The sequence below is a fragment of the Taudactylus pleione genome, unplaced genomic scaffold (assembly GCF_031769625.1).
Source record: "Taudactylus pleione unplaced genomic scaffold, aTauple2 ptg000211l, whole genome shotgun sequence".
NCBI classification, from domain to species: domain Eukaryota; kingdom Metazoa; phylum Chordata; class Amphibia; order Anura; family Myobatrachidae; genus Taudactylus; species Taudactylus pleione.
Window position 1 is genome coordinate 5,339,592 of NW_028284613.1, and position 16,899 is coordinate 5,356,490.

The 16,899-nt window shown below is 41.0% G+C and overlaps 1 protein-coding gene across 2 annotated transcripts in view; it reads right to left on the reverse strand.

Annotated features, from left to right (window-relative positions):
• Nucleotides 1-16,899, reverse strand: part of LAMP2 (lysosome associated membrane protein 2) — a 67,793-nt gene that overhangs the window by 5,427 nt on the left and 45,467 nt on the right. Inside the window, exons 8-9 of one of the 2 annotated variants that reach the window (XM_088478203.1) lie at nucleotides 11,560-11,723; nucleotides 7,837-8,415 (exon numbers count right to left, since the gene is read on the reverse strand). In XM_088478203.1, the coding sequence (XP_088334329.1) occupies nucleotides 8,276-8,415; nucleotides 11,560-11,723 (304 nt within the window). In that variant the 3' untranslated portion in view covers nucleotides 7,837-8,275. Of the gene's footprint in view, nucleotides 1-7,836; nucleotides 8,416-11,559; nucleotides 11,724-16,899 lie in introns of those variants that run through there. The other variant, XM_088478204.1, reaches the window with a different exon arrangement.

A 16,899-nucleotide genomic window follows, 5' to 3' on the forward strand; every position in this document is an offset into this window, starting at 1 on the left:
AGGTTTTTAGTTCGTATATCCACTTGGTTTCTGACGTTTTTAATTCTGTTAACAGTTCACCCTCTCTCCAATGTGGGGTTACTTTTTGAATTCCGATTAATCTTAGTCAATCTGAGTTCTTGTCATGTACATCCAAGTAATGTTTTGACACACTGTGCGTGGAGAGTCCTCTTTTAATACTGTAGATATGTTCGGTTATGTGTTTTCATTTTTCTTTTTGTTTGTTTTTACTTCTTTATCTCTCCTCTCATATTTGCTTATAATTCTCTCAGATCCACATATGTACATTTTATTATTTTTACTCCCATATTCACTTCATTGTGGTTAGCCTTATTTTTGTCTCAAAAGCTTGGATCTTGACATAAATTGCATATGTTGAGTGTTGTGCAAAATATTCTGAATTTAAAGTATGATTGATTGTTTTTACAATCAAACTGAATCATACTATTAGGGTCCATTGTGCATTTATTATCTATTTTCAGTCTATTCTGAATGAAACTGCACCATCAAAAAATAGCTGTATTTCCTGATGCACAATATGCCGAGAATAAACAGTCACATACATGTTTGCACAACATTTTTCTCCCTAAATTTTTGGGGGTACATTAAAAATTCCATTATGTGTGCAAAAGCAATTCACTTCATCTTGCCGAAAAACTAAAAATTAAGAATTTTATTTAGTATTAGAATTTATAACAGTCATGTATGTGACATTTTTTTGTTTATTTTCTCCCTAGACCGTCATTTCTTTGTATTTTCAGATATTTTCACTAGAGGTCATTAGTAGCAACTCCCTGTTTAGATTAGAGATGATTAGTTCAGATTGCACGACCTCCAAGTCAATCTGAGCGGCAGCCGGATCTTTCCGGATTCCACTTTGAGGCAAAACATCATTCTCGTAGTGTCGGATTCTCACAGGTTTTGGATTCTATATAAGAGGTACTGCTGGTGGGACTCAGCGCCATTTCCCTGTCAGAGACGCTGCGCTATACTCTGCTGTAAAGGCTGTGCTGCGTCCAGACTCACAAGTGGCTGTGTTGCTCTTAGTCAATGTTTATGGGGGAGGGAGGAAACGCTACGCTGTACTTTGCTGTGCTCATCTAAAGACATTCACGTGCATATATAAGCCCTGTCACTCCACACATGCAGTTTGAATTGAACTGCAACCTCAAAAATAAAAAATATATATAAAAAGTGATATTGTTTGCACTGTTTGGTGCACTTTACCCTAGTGTACTTTGTTCACGTGCATGTATAAGCCCTGTGACTCCATGCAGTGTGAGCCATGTTGGAGGTTGAACTGGCACGTGTTTGTGCCACCCTCTGCCGCTTAGCTTAGCCAGCCAGCTAGTAGCTTGGTGCAACCTTTTGGCCTAAACTGGATGAAAATAATATTGTGAGCTGTGAAGTAGTCAAAACTGAGTGGAAATGAATGTTGTTATTAAGGTAATAATACTCTAGGAACCAAAAAAACAAACAAACCTCAAATTATGTGAATTTAGCTTTTGCCTATTTTTGGACAAAAAATCCAAACCAGATACAGCAGTTTGGCAATACCAAAACCGGCTGACGAATTAGAACTGAAACCAGCAAAAATGGTCCGGCGCACATCTCTAGCTTAGAACACTTGGGGGAAGATATAATAGTCTACGACATGTAGGTATTGGTGAGTCTGTCCAATGTTTTAAAGCAGCAATAATTTGAAAAGGCAAAACCAACCCGATTTTGACTTTCAAATTATTGCCACTTTTAAACCCTCAGACTTGCCAGAATCACACCGATATCTGCATCTTGCAGGCTATTATATCGCTCCCATTGTGTTTAAAGGAAGGTATTTGATTTAAAACCATAACATCCATGTTTATCCTGCAATCAAAAATGGACACCGAACAGAAATTGGTGTCCCATGCCTGTGTAGGGTTTGTCACACATTTGTATGTATAAAGCAATGTTTTGTCTTATCTTACTTAGCATTCCACCTGTGTATCTTTGAACGCCAATGTTCCACAGTTTGGAGTACGAAACATTTTTTTTCTTCTGTAGGAATTTGTTTTATTGTTTATTTTAGGTTTAACTTAATTTCTGCTTGGAGATTTCATTGTCATGCTGTAGGCTCTGAAAAAGCCCAAAGCCAATTACATTTTTGCCACTGTAATTTGACTTCATGTTTTGTGAGAAAGAAAAGGTGGTTCCACTTCTCCAGTAAGCTTGGCCATTTCGGGAACTGCCAGCGGCCATTACGTGTCCTCTATCACTCAAGGTAGATGCTGTGTTTGTCAGAAAAACACTAAGATATGGTGTGAATTTTTAGGTAAGCATTGCATGAAAACACATTTTTCAGGAAAGGCTTAAAAACAAAGTGACTCGTTAGCACCCACAGAGAGTGTATTAATCTGCCGTTTACATTTTTGCTATTTGTGCCATATCTTTGTCATGATAAAATAAAATCACGCAAATGCCATTCGCACCTCCAATGTTCCATGTGTGGAACATTGGTGTTCAAAGATAAACAGGTGAAATACCAAGTAAGATAAAACACTGTTTTATACATACAAATGTTTAACACTACATAATATAACGATCACAGGCATGGGACACCAATTTGAATACCACATACAGAGTTGGAGCAGTTCATGGTGCGGCAGATAAGGTAGACAAAAGGTCATAACTACAGTATGGCAAAGAGAAAAACAACTAAGGCAGCTAAGGCATGACAGAGGAAACGTAGAGCTGCTAAGAAGAAGGATAATAAGTTATCAGATGTGTCTTCACCTTATAGAATTCCAAAGACACTTGGTTAAGGCAATAAAGAAAACTGTGAAAGCCTGGCTACTATAAATCATGTCATCTATTAGCAGCTGGGAGCAGTTTGGTGGATAAGGTGGGTTTAAAACTACATAAAGCTACAGTAAATGAACTCATTGGCACAAGCAAGAGGCCTGCTGAAGATAAGAATATTACCACAATTTCTCTATGTCAATCAGACATTGTGGACCAGATTCTGAATCGCACGCAGATGTGGCTGCTGTTTTGCCTCAGCTATGTGGCAGTGTTTTGCCTCAGCTATGTGGTGTGGGACAGCTATGTGGCAGTGTAAATGGTGTGGGACAGCTATGTGGCAGTGTAAATGGTGTAGGACAGCTATGTGGCAGTGTAAATGAGATGGGAGCCAAGTGTTCTCTCAACTTTTTAAAACCTATATATTGATAAATAAAATCCACTGGAGAAACACTTTACAGTATTTTGTGGAACAGAAAAATGTCTAAACTTTATTTTGCTGAAAAACACTTGTTGCCTATCAGTTTTCCACCATTAACAAAATTTAAAAAAAAAAAAAAAATAGCAAAAACCAGTCATCTGAAACCCTTTTCTGAACCAACAGTACTTTCCTTATGGTCACTTTTTGATCCTTAGGGCTATGTCACACACGCCGGTTTTCACCGGCAGGCAAAAAAAACCTGATTTTTTTTTTAGCAGTTTATTAAATGTAATTATGTTTGTAAAATGGATGGGTCCTTTCAGATGGCACGGACACAGCACGGTTGCCATGCTACAGCAGGGAATATCCACTGACAAGAACGGCTGCTGTGCCGTCACTGCAAGTCAGTGAAGCACAAATTCCAAGGTTTCCTTTCACACACACAGGTTTTTTTTTTACCTTGTACCTGCCCACAACTCCACCTGCTGCTGCCACGCATGGCTACTACATTAAAAATACAAAATTATGGTATAACATACCTTTTGATAATTCTTTTTCTTTGAGGTCCACAGGAATTACCTTGGATATATAGTTGGACAGCATCCATTGCACCAAACAGCAAAGCTTTGGAGCTCCCAGCATGCACTGGTCCTCCTCCCTATATACCCCGCCCCCAGCCACAGGCATTCAGTTCGTTACTAAGCCTCGCGGCAAGAGACGGAAAATGGAGAAGAAACATTTCTCAAGAAAAACACTCAACAAGCGAAGAGGGAGTCTGTGATATAAGCTTTAAGAACAGGTCCATCTGAGGCCAGATGCGTCAGGATGGGTGCCCTGTGGACCCTATGGACCTCAAAGAAAAAGAATCAAAAGGTACAGTATGTTATACAATAATTCTCTATTTCTTCTTCGGGTTCCATAGGGTCCACAGGAATTACCCTGGGGCGTCCTAAAGCAGTTCCCTTAGGGATGGGGACGCTCCCAAGAAGATAGGAGAATCCGCTGGCCAAAGGGAGCATCCTGGGAGACATACGTATCAAAAGCATAGAACTTTATGAATGTACTCCCGGAAGACCAGGTGGCTGCCTTGCAGAGCTGTTCAGCAGCGGCGCCCTTGTCTTACCGCCCAAGATGGCCTGACAGACCAAGTGGAATGGACCGTCACCCTGTTAGGAACAGGGAGTACAGACTTGGGAAATGGTCATTGGGAGCCAGCGGGACAGAGTCTGTTTATTTTCTGGAAAATCTTTTGTGGAATCCATACAATACAAATAGAGAATCTGTATTTCTGATGGACTTGGTCCGATCCACATAGATCCTGAGGGCTCGAACCACATCAAGGGAAGCTTCACCTGTAGACAGGTCTGAAGACTGAAAGGCCTGGACTATAATTTCCTCATTAATATGGAAACGGGAAACCACATTTGGAAGGTAGCCCGCCTTGGTACGGAGGACAGCTCTATTCTGATGAAACACCAAATAGGGAGAGCGACATGACAGAGCTGCCAGGTCAGACACTCTGCAAGTTGAAGAGATAGCTAGGAGAAAAAGCATCTTCGACGTAAACAATCTCAAGTCCACCTTATCCAAGGGTTCAAAGGGATGCGTCTGCAGTGCTCTGAGAGACAAATCCCACGGTGCTACCGGTGGGAGGATGGAGGTCGCAGTACCCCCTGCATGAATGTTCTAACATCCGGCAGAGGAGCAATATTATGCTGAAACCAAACAGTCACAGCTGAAACTTAGACTCTCAAGGTAGCCAGGCGAAGAACCAAGTCTAATCCAGCCTGGAGAAAAGTACCCTATCCATCTTGAATATCTTAGGATCATATTTCCTGTTGTAACACCACAGAAAAAATTACCACTAAATCCTGTGATAGATGCAGGCTTCCTTGCTCTTAGCATCGTCTGTAGTGCAGCGTACCCGGCCGTCAAAAACGCAGCTTAGGGCAGATAAGGCGCTCCTTATCTGCCCTAAGCTGCGTTTTTGACAGCCGGGTACGCTGCACTACAAGGTAATAAGACGTTGACTAGTGCGCTCTAGTGAGTCTTACCACCCGTTCCTGGCAACAGATGTTATGGCCCCGGCCACTTTAGTGAGGAATAGTTTCTTCAGAACGTCTTTCACCCGCAGCGGCCTCTGGCGCGTCTCAACACCAGAGGCTAGGGACTGCTTGCGTATGATTCCCCGAGAGGAATCCTTACCTGACGTCTCAGTTTACCCGACTGCAGTCCAAGACCTCAGCATCTTCCGGCCGCCAGCTAAGCCGTGCAGAGGCCTGCCGAGAACTTCAGGAAACGAAGCGGTCTGGTGTTTCGGCATCAGTAGGTGGAGCGTCATTACTGGCGCTAGTACCGCTAAACTCTTGAAGTTTCATAATTTAAGGTAAAACATGAAACAAAAAAATGCTTATGACTGCCTAGCAGTCCCACTGTTATAACAGATGCATCTTGCCGCGCACCAAACAAAAAAACGGATTACCTGTGGCTGGGGGCGGGGTGTATAGGGAGGAGGACCAGTGATTGCTAGGAGCTCCAAAGCTTTGCTATTTGGTGCAATGGACGCTGTCCTGTCCTATCCAAAGTAATTCCTGCGGACCCTATGGAACCCCAAGAAGAAAACAAACCACAACATTAAAGACGGCTTAAAGCCGTTGCATATGAAAGGCACTGATTGCCAGAAAACATATGGCTGGCTTTGGAAGTTTTATTTTTTGCTGGCCTGTCGAGCCGGCCAGTGTGAAATAGCTCTTCTGGCCACTAACAACCTTCTATATGGTCCGGTTTATCATAGTTACAACTCCTTTGGACTCCAGGATGTTTCCTCACTTTTTCATGCACTTCTGCCAGGTCACTTAATATAGAAAAGTTGTGCGACCTCGCAGAGTCCTGCAATTGCCATTTCTAGTTGAAACTCGCATTTCGAGGGTGCACGCATTGCAGTTATCTATGTATGCATACATGTATCTAATTGAATCCACAGGTTTTTATTTACTAAAAATAGTGGTTGTTACAGGGTTTTAAATGATTTTTTTTAATTAATTTTTTTAGGCAATATATGGAGAGTAATAACAAGTAAGATAGTATGAAGGCTTTAAACCCTGTAGCAAAACAATTGAAATTTATCAGTGCAAAACTAGCGATTAGTAAGGTTTCTCAGATGCTGTCCATATGAAACATACATTATTGTGCAGAGGTTCCCAAACTCCACCATTACAGTCCAGGTTTTAAAGGATATCCATGCTTGAGGACCAGATGGTTAAATCAAAATTGACTGAGGTACTAAGTAAGTCACCTGTGCTCAAGCATGGATTGTGTGTTTCTTGGTGGAATACTCTGTTGGGACTGACGACAGATGTGGAGTGATCTGTCAACTCCAGTGATGGACTACTGATCTACAGTATGACAGTCTATCCAAAATAGTCTACGCAGCACAATAATAATAAATTTTATATACAAAATTGATAAAGCTCCACATAATTTTTTTTTAACTTAATTTTATTGTGGTTTGTTCAGAGGGGTATTTATCATTCTTTTAAGGGGTTTATTAAGACAAAAATCTTACACACACAAAAAAATTAAAAATCTGTAAACCAAAAAGGATCACACAAGAAATTACAGAACGAGAATAAACGTGCTTTGGTTCTTTGCCCCAATGAGTAACCAATGTAAAGTTTGTAGAGCATTTCTGAAATTCCATTAGAAGATAGTTCGGAAATAATTAGTCAAACACATACATGAAACCTACCAAATCATATCAATATCTGGAATGTAATCTGATACCTATACTAGTGGGATGGGAAATCTGTCACAATAGCTGTTGTAAAGGTTGATCTTCCACAATGCTCAGGAAGATAGGATAGGGGACCTGGCACTGCATGCTGGAAGTGTAGTTATGCCACAATAAGAATACAAGGATTTGGGTATTGCACTTAGCCAAACTTTAGCTTGGGGTTATGTTCACCTACTTTTGCCAGACATCACTGTGCCCATTTCAACAGAATAATCCCAAGTGGAACTTGCTTAGGACACCCTTCAAGTTATAGTGCCAAGATAGGCAGTATCACAGTGTATTGTTACTATGCACCTCTACTGCTACTTTAAGCAAACGGCCATGGCCCCTCTGCAATAATGTACTAAGGAAAGGGATTTCAAATGGTTATCCGAATAATAAATGTTTACAGACATTTAAAAAGGGAAACAAAAACTAGGTGTAATAAGACAAGAATATAAATATAGATATTTCAACAAGTAGTGTTGTAAAGAAACTTCCTTGAAGTATGGAAGTCTCAATTTCATTTGAATAGACCTATTATGGTCAAGGACCCTGCTCATTTATTTGGTAGTTTTATTAATATTGCAGAATTAGATTTGACCAACTGCTGATATTTGCATAAAAGATATAGGATTCTACACAGTCTATAATTAATAGGAGCAGTTATATTACCCTTCCAATATCCTTCACACACTATACTAGTCTGACATAATTAGTGAGGAAAGGTACAACCTAATTAAACATAGCAAGTGGTAAGGTGTCTCCATCTGGAACCTATAATATACTTACAATCTATATGACATGTGACGGGGACAAAGAATCATTGCACAGAACCAACAGTGGCTGCAGACCACGCAGTGAGTAAAAGTAACAACATTAACTTTTTCAGTGGTGCCAATGCCCTATATCTGAAAGATGTACAAAGCTACATACCATCCAGGTGTTTATTATGAATGTCCAAACTTGTGGCATGATACAGGATGAGCTGCACATCTAACATGGTCTAGAAAACTAAATGTATAAAAAGGAAATTAAGTGGCCCCCACCTATCTTGCATATTTTAGCGGCAATAAAATTAACTTAGGGTAAGTTTTAAAACAGGAACTGCAGCTATCCAGTTTCATTAGACAAACCTATGCTGTCAGGGCATGATGGAATTTGTAGTTCCACAACAGCTGGAGAACTGCAGGTCACTCAAGTCTGGCTGAAAGGAGTCAAATGGGTAAGAGGTTTTATATTAATTTGCACAAGAAAAAAAAAAAAGTGGGCGAGTGTATATCAGAGGCCTGTTTGAGGGGCAATTATAGGGTTTGATATCCAGCATAGCTTTTTCTTCTGCCAATTAAGTACGCAATCACAACAATGACAATTAAGCCTGCAAGTGCAGCACCAACTACGATTGGAATTAAAATGGAGTCGTCGTCGATGGAACATTCAGTAGCTGTAGATGGAAAAAAAAAATAAATGGGTGAAAACAGAAAAAAAGAAATAAAAAAAAAGTTAAACCATAAGGGACAAAAGAACACACTGACAGTGACAGATGGTACGTGGGGTGACTACTAGGTGAGTGATAGTATACTCCTAACATCTAGCTCTCCAATTAAACACTGAATTGGTTCATCCCCGATTGGTTTATGAAATTCAGGCCCAGACATCCAGTGTGCCATTTTGACAAAGTCATAAATACCCCTTTCACACTGCCATCAAATAACCCAGGTTATTGCACAGCAAACCTGGATTAGTGGGCAGTGTGAAAGGGCCCAGTTAAAATAACCCAGGTCGAGTGACCCGGCATTTCAATTCAAGTAACGAGCAGGGTTGAACACTAGTCGAGGCGACCCGGGTCCAGTTCACTGCCTAGGGAGAGCCGGCGCTTGGAGATGATCTGCTTTCCAAGCACCGGCTCAGCAGCGATGGTGGTGAAGTCATCGACCCGCCAGTATGAATGGGGTCTCAGACGGGTCGCGTGCACAAATCCCAGGTGCGACCCGGCCAATTGTGATCTGAAAGAGGTATACGTGATCTGTACACTGCCCATTACAGCACTGGACCTACACGAGCAACAACCAAATGTAATAAACTTTACATGGGAGGGTAGATTAGTACTAGTCCAGCCCTGCTGAAAACCTAAGCGTATTGATGTCTAAAAGACATGTTCAATCCAGAAAAGGCTACTGTAATGACATCTCGTTCCTCAAAGTTACAGAAGCTGAAATCTCCATGTCGGGTAATCTCCCCTCTCCTTTACATAATTTGCCATAACTATTGCCAGGGAATGCCAACTAATGGTGCATACACACGATCAGATTTAAAAATCGTTCAGTCGTTCATATCTGAAGGAAAATCGTTCATATCTGACATGCCTGAACGATGGACAATCAACGATGCACGTTCCCGTTTGTCAGATAACGATATCTGACATCTGATGTGTTTGCAGTCAGACTTGGACGATTCCATTCATTTTAATGCAGTCAAAAATCGTTCAAAACTTTGGTAAAATCGTTCAAATCGTTTAATCGTTCAATCGTTCATCTAACAAATCTGACCGTGTGTACGCTCCATAATATGGAGAAAATTAGCCAAAAATAGTTACAATTTTTTTTTTTTAAGAAATAGCGCTCTGGAAGGTAGTGAAATACATGCTGAAAAATACCAAAATCCCTAGTAATAGAACAGCTATACAGAAGTTTAACCAAAAACTGCACTGAGCACATAATTCAAAACAACTCTGAAGACCACAAACCACAATTGATAGAAAAAAAAAAAAAATAATAATATATATATATATACACACACACACACACACATACATACATACAGTACGCAAACATGAGATAATTATATATATTTTTTTTCTCATGTTTGCTTACTGTACCTAGTGACTGCTTATTCTGATTTAATACCAGACGCCTATGGAAAGGAATTTGTAAGGTAGCCCTTTCATGCAGAGTTAATGTATTACTACATTAAAGGGAATGAACTGTACACCTTGGAGCAACTCTCATCTTCCAATTACTGTACATAGTTAAGGGGCATACACACTGGGCGATATTACTGAGTGATTGCATGATTATGAAGTAATAATCGTGCAAATCGCTCAGTAATCGTGCACTATAGTGACGGAAACGACCAGTGATGCGCGCTCCCGCTAGTCGTTTCAGACACTGTCCATCACCTGAACATGCAGCACAATCTGTCGATAATGACTGATTGTGCATGTTCAGTGATGAGGGAGGGAGTCTACACTGAACGACTGATTGTTCAGTGTAGGCACTACAGGGGACCAGGAACGACTGTATTATTACAATGTCGTAATATTACTGTATTTCCTGATCGCCCAGTGCGTACGCACCTTAAGTGTCACTAGAAATGTTATGGTTTTGCGACATCACTGGGTCAAGGGAATTACCAAGCTGTATTTTCCCGAATACTAACTCAGTGTACAAGATGCTTAACTCCACTGTGTGCAGTAGATTGCAGATATGCAATTGTATGGCTGTGGGCAAAACGTTACTCATATGATCCATTAGAGACACTGCAAACTTTGCAGATCGTGTAGATAGGAGAATCAAGGGTCACTAAGGACAATGCGGATATTGAATAATAAAAATATGGCTAACAAACATCGTGTTCCAAATCGGCTGTGTTGTTGGAATTAGGCTGTATGAGACTTAACGCATAATACAATGGACACATTCAAATAGCATGGCTACATCACTTCAATATTTATAACTTGTGGATACATCATATCTGGGCTCCAAGAACAATGGTCTTCGATTTCTAAACAGCTTGGTAAAACATCATGAGATAGATAGGATAGATAGGATAGATAGGATAGATAGATGCTTTGGTATTACACTAGATCAGCAGTGCAGGTTATGAGAAGCTGGTTTGTAAAAAACAACAACTTAACCAGGAAGTGCTGCATATTTGGCCCAACATTATTACCAATCCAAATAAACGTCAGACTTAAGGTGCCTACACACTAGGATATATATTTAACACGATTTGCCTGATTTCGACGCATCGGAACGACAAATCATGTAAAATATGTCCAAATCGTGTGTGTCCACTCATGATCATGATGCGCGTACCCGCTGGTCGTACATCTTCAGATTTTGCCTGCTGCAGGTAAGATCTGCCAATCTGGGACACGATGCACTAGGAAAAGTTAAGGATGCACGATAGATCGTTTGTCACATTGGACACTTTTTAACACCAAATCGTGTCCAGAACTGCCGGGGAGAGTTCAAGGAAAATCTGACACGAGATCGCATCGTGACAACATCGCATAGTGTGTAGGCACCCGAGAACTGATCTGCTAGTTTGTGCATGCGCAGTCAATAGTAAATACCCCATTGGATTCAGCCACTAGACTCAAACACCCTGTTCTGTCCAGTTTGGCTGAGTATTTGTGTGACCACACTGGACACAAACTTGTCGTGTACAACGTTGGATATTCCTACCAACAGCCAAATTAACAGAACATTGGGGTGTAGCAACAGGAAATATAGAAAAGTCTACCCTCGCCCCATAGGAGAGCAGAATTTCACACAAAGGCCATATTAGAAGTACATTATCTTACCTATAGCATATGTTGCATTCTTTACACTGAAGGGCTGAACTCTTACATCAAATGTATTCATGTACAGGTCTTCAGATACATTGATAAGCTGCTCCTTGTGACAGAGGTAAGAGTTTCCCACAGATGCTTCCCATAAGCTTAGATTTTGTTTTGATCTTTGAACGCTGCCTGTAATAAAAAGGTATTTTAAATGACACATGAACAAACACAATAGTAATGGCACCCTCCCTCTTCTCACTCACACGAGAGCCATCAGACTAGCCGGCAGATGAACACCTTGTATGAAATAAAGATATTTTGGAGACTTCAATCTTACAAAATGAGGTTTGATGACAAAATTTACCGGCTTGTGCACGCGCTCATGAAAATGGTACTAAATATTCCCATTTGTGTAAAAAAAAAAAAAAACAACACATACATTTCCAGAGGGCCCTTTATCCATATTCACCAGGCACAGTTATTCATTTAAATGATCCATGTCTAAACACCTGGCTACATTGATCGCAGGGTGGTTAGCAAAGCACAGTATATCATGTAGGTAGCCCAGTATATCAGTATGGTAAGTAGCAATAAAGAAAACAGAGCGATGCTGTATCCTAGGCAGCAATAACAGCCACTCCACTCTATACTAAAAACATATGGTTAAATACATACAGGATACCAAAACGTACTGTGTAAATGTTGTAGAAATCAGTCTACAAGGCAATATATAAAAGTAACACTAATTTGTAACATTTTTAGGTGTTTGCTACAAAAAGTGTCTAAAGATCACAATTTTTATAAATTAAATCATCAAAGATTCCCTGAAATCTATAGCAGAGATCTAAGACTTGATAAATGATCAAAAATAAAGAAATAACCACCCTGATGCATGGTGTGTCGCCTACCCTTCGGCAAAAGGCTTCATTCGTTACTCCCATTCATTACTCAGGGGTGGGGTGGGGAACCTTTTTTCTGCAGAGGGCCAGTCTGATATATAGAACATTATTCGCGTGCATGATGCAGGCCACGCCCCTTCCGTGTGACTGCACGCAAAGGCGTTGGCCACAAACGGCGGTGATCACAGCAATCCCCGGAGTATCCCGAGGATGCTCCAGGAAGCTGTAAGGGCAGCGGTGTGACAGTCTGAAGTGTCCTAAGGATACTCCAGGCAGCACTACTGCATAGATTCTGGCTGCAGGGTGCCATTCTAGGCACCCTGCTAGCCAGATGAGGTTAGCTGAAAAAAGCTCAGAGGACCAGATCAAAATGATTCCGCGGGCCTTATATGGCCCCGGGGTCTGAGGTTCCCCATCCCTGATCTATATACTCTTATAGATTATTTATTTGTGGACCGTGTCACTACCCAAAACCTCCTCGGGACTCAGACTCTCCCCATCTCCTGGGCTGACCTTTGCGCTATTCAGCTTGAGTTAGCCACTCCCTGTTCCTCCGCTGCTACCCACACACGGCGACTAAATAAATCACTACTCTAAGTCCTCCAATATTAAAGCTCTTACTAAAGCTTTGACTGATTTTCACTCGACCAATGCCACTTCTGATGTCACCCCCTTCCTCCTCTGGGACGCTCACAAAGCTACCCTCCTAGGCTTGCTCATGAATTTATCAGCTGCACAAAAAGAAAATGAAGATACTGGACCTTGAAGGTACCATTGCATATCTAACCCAACTTCATCCATCGTTCTCCCAAAAACTAAACATCTAAAAATCCTAGCAGTTAGGTGTCAACTTTTTCAAATCCTCTCTAACAAAGCTGCTAAAGCTCTTCTTTGGGTACAACAGAAGTTCCATGAAAAATCTAACAAAGCTGATTTGGGTACGCTTGGCTCAAAAACTACGAGCCAAGTGTACCCGTGCGATGCGATTGCATACATACTCGACGGTGCTTAGATGGCTTCACTATGTAGTAACATTAGAAACATAGAATTTGACGGCAGATAAGAACCACTTGGCCCATCTAGTCTGCCCGTTTTCATGTATCCTTTAGGCAACTTCAACCCTATTTACTCCTTACGTTTCTCTTAAGGATATTCTTATGCCTACCCCAAGCATGTTTAAATTGTTCCACCGTTTTAGCTCCAACCACATCTGATGGGGCACTATTCCACTTATCCACTACTCTTTCTATGCAGTTATTTAATTTTTCCTCAAATTTTCTCTGAGCCTACCACCCTCCAGTTTCAGTGCATGTCCTCGTGTTCTTGTACATCTCTTCCTTTGAAGAACGCTTCCCTCCTGTCCCTTGTTAAAACCCTTCATGTATTTGAAAGTTTCTATCATGTCCCCCCTTTCCCTTCTCTGTTCCAAACTATACATATTAAGATCTTTTAGTCTTTCTAGGTAAGTTCTATGCTGTAGACCTTGCACCATTTTAGTTGCCCTTCTTTGTACCGTCTCTAATGTGTTTATATCCTTCTGGAGGTATGGCCTCCATAACTGAACACATTATTCTAGATGAGGCCGTACCAAGGACCTATACAGTGGCATGATCACTTCTTTTTTCCTGCTACTGATTCTTCTTCCTATCCAACCAAGCATCTGACTTGCCTTCCTCATTGCTTTGGTGCATTGCTTGCCTGCCTTCAAGTCATCTGAAATGATGACTCCTAAATCTCTTTCCTCCTCTGTATTTTCTATTATAGTGTCCATGATACTATATTTAGCCTTTAGGTTATTTGGACCCAAGTGCATGATTTTGCATTTTTTTACATTAAACTGTACTCCTGAATACTATTCTGCACCACGTATAGAAAAACGCTATTTAGCAGCTATTAAGGCCACTTAAAAAGACCAAATACCTTCAGCAAGCCAAATCGGGGGGTACCATAGGGAACCCTAGGGTACCATGTCAGAGCATCTTTTGGGGGTGTCAGCCTGATTTCCCCAAATCTGACAGTACTTTCCGCCTGTTCAACTTTCGCTGGGTCCCGTTTTCACGTACTTACAAATTGAAAACGGGGTAAAGCGGGCACGCGCACGACACTTTTCAGTCTACAAAATAGGCAAAAAATCCAGGACGCGAAAAAGTATCGCGGCTCGGCTCAAATTGAATACGGCTCTTAGTGTTAGTAAATGGTCTTTCTTCTGACACTTTCACCGTAAAGTAACAGCACTCGTCAAGGCTGTCCCGTTTGCTCTTGTGATGGAACCATTGGTGGACAGGATCAGGCATATTATTATTACACGAAATGGGTTATATAGACCATAAAATTGCACTTTATGCAGATAATGTGATACGGACATTAACCAACCCTCGCCTCTCGCTCCCCAGTTTGGTTGAAGAAATTTAAAAATTTATGGCCAACTATAAAGTTAATACCAATAAATCCGAAATATTAGACCTCAATATTTCTCCGACAGAACTGATTTTTCTTCAGTCCTCATATCGGTTTAGATGGCAACCACATAAATTTAAATATCTCGGATTGAGTTTACCTTACTAAATCATACTCTGACTTATACTATGCATACTTTCCGAGACTTTTGGCGTCCATAAGATCAGATCTGTGAAATTGGAACAAAAGGCTTATTTCCTGGCTTGGACATATAGCTGCAATAAAAATTACTAGTCTACCAGCTTACTATATTTATGGCTAATGTTTCCGATACCTATTCCCACAAAAATTTTAACACATCTTCAAGGCGAACTCAGATATTATTTGCGCAGGTAAGAAACCCAGGGGTAAAATTTAATAAAGTGAGTTTTTAGAAGTGGAGATGTTGCCCATAGCAACCAGATTCTAGCTATTATCTTCTAGAAGGTGCTAGTTAAGTGTGAAGTAGAATCTGATTGGTTGCTATGGGCAACATCTCCACTTCTAAAAACTCTCACTTTAGTAAATTTACCCCCTAGCGTTAAAATACGCCTATTCCAGAAACATCATACCTCTGGAGGTGTTGGTGTCCAAGACCTCATGAAATATTTTTGTGCTGTTCACCTTGCCCTGTGTATATACCGGCACGGTCCTCCTAACCACAGAGCTTGGACATCCAAAGAGGCAGACATTCTCTCCATATACTCTCTCTCTAGCCTTCTCTGGTGTCCACCTTCTTCTCGCCCTGCTGTTATAACCCTGCCGCCAACTATCCATTTGTCGCTAGCTACTTGGGATCTCTGCACCAGGTTATATCATTCGCTCTTCTGATCCCGTTGACCCCTCTATGGAACAACCCTGCTTTCCCTCCGGGAGTTGATCATAGGTGGTTTTCTTCTTTGACACGTCACAATATTTTATGCCCCTTAGATATTGCGCCTTTCCAGATTGGACTAGCCTACACTCCAGTTTCTCCCTTTCGCACAAAGTGTTTTATCAATTATTGCAAATACGACACTTTTACCATACTCTCCCACGCATTACCCCTCCCCCTTCAACCTCACAATTGGAATCATAATGCAGACATGGCCAGACAACTAAAGGTCTTATTTCAGCTATTTACCAACTACTCCTTGCTCATAATCCACCACTGAAAGAAGCTCATGAGTTGGCTTGGGAACGGGATGTGGAAGAGATTCTGTCCCCTGGGAACGGGATGTGGAAGAGATTCTGTCCCCTGAGGAGTGGTCCAAAACTAGACAGGAAATTGCTAAAAGTTCTATTTCTGTTTGCATGATAGAGAATTCTTATAAACTATTTTCGTTGGTATTTAGTCCCTACATGCGATTTACCCCATCACTACAGAACTTTGCTGGTGTTTGTGTGGTCAACAGGGAGCCCTGTCGCATATTTGGTGGTCCTGCCTCAATATCCATATTTTCTGGTCAAATGTTCATGATTTAATCAAATCTGTGACTGGTATTCTCAAATGCCAAACTCCCCTTTCTATTCACTTATCACGACCCATTCCTCGTCTCCCATGCTCCTCACAAAAACTCATTAGTCTTGAATGCAGCTAAATGCCATATTGCGTCTCAATGGAAATGGTCTACGCCTCCCTCCTTAACCGTCACGATTATTGCGATATGGACTGCATATAGAATGGAGAGAATCACTTCAGTGTTGCAGGATATGCCGAATCACGTTATCAAAGTTTGGACCCATGGACCAGTCAGTTGGAGGCCGGACCACCTTTGAATACTGTATAACCCCAATAGCTTTTGATGGTAAAAAATTATTTGAGGTGGCACACGCCGGCCGGCCCTTTCCTTCCTTTCCTCACCTTCTTACAAATTCCTTTTCACTAATAATTTACCCTCTAGCTTTCGCATTAATTATCATTTCAAAATATAATATATGCTTCTTGTCCATGTATCTCACAAATTAGAGCCAATCTAGCAAAACCATTGTCATACTTAGAATCAACTCCGCAAAGTTAGCCCAAAATTCACTAATATAATTGCCA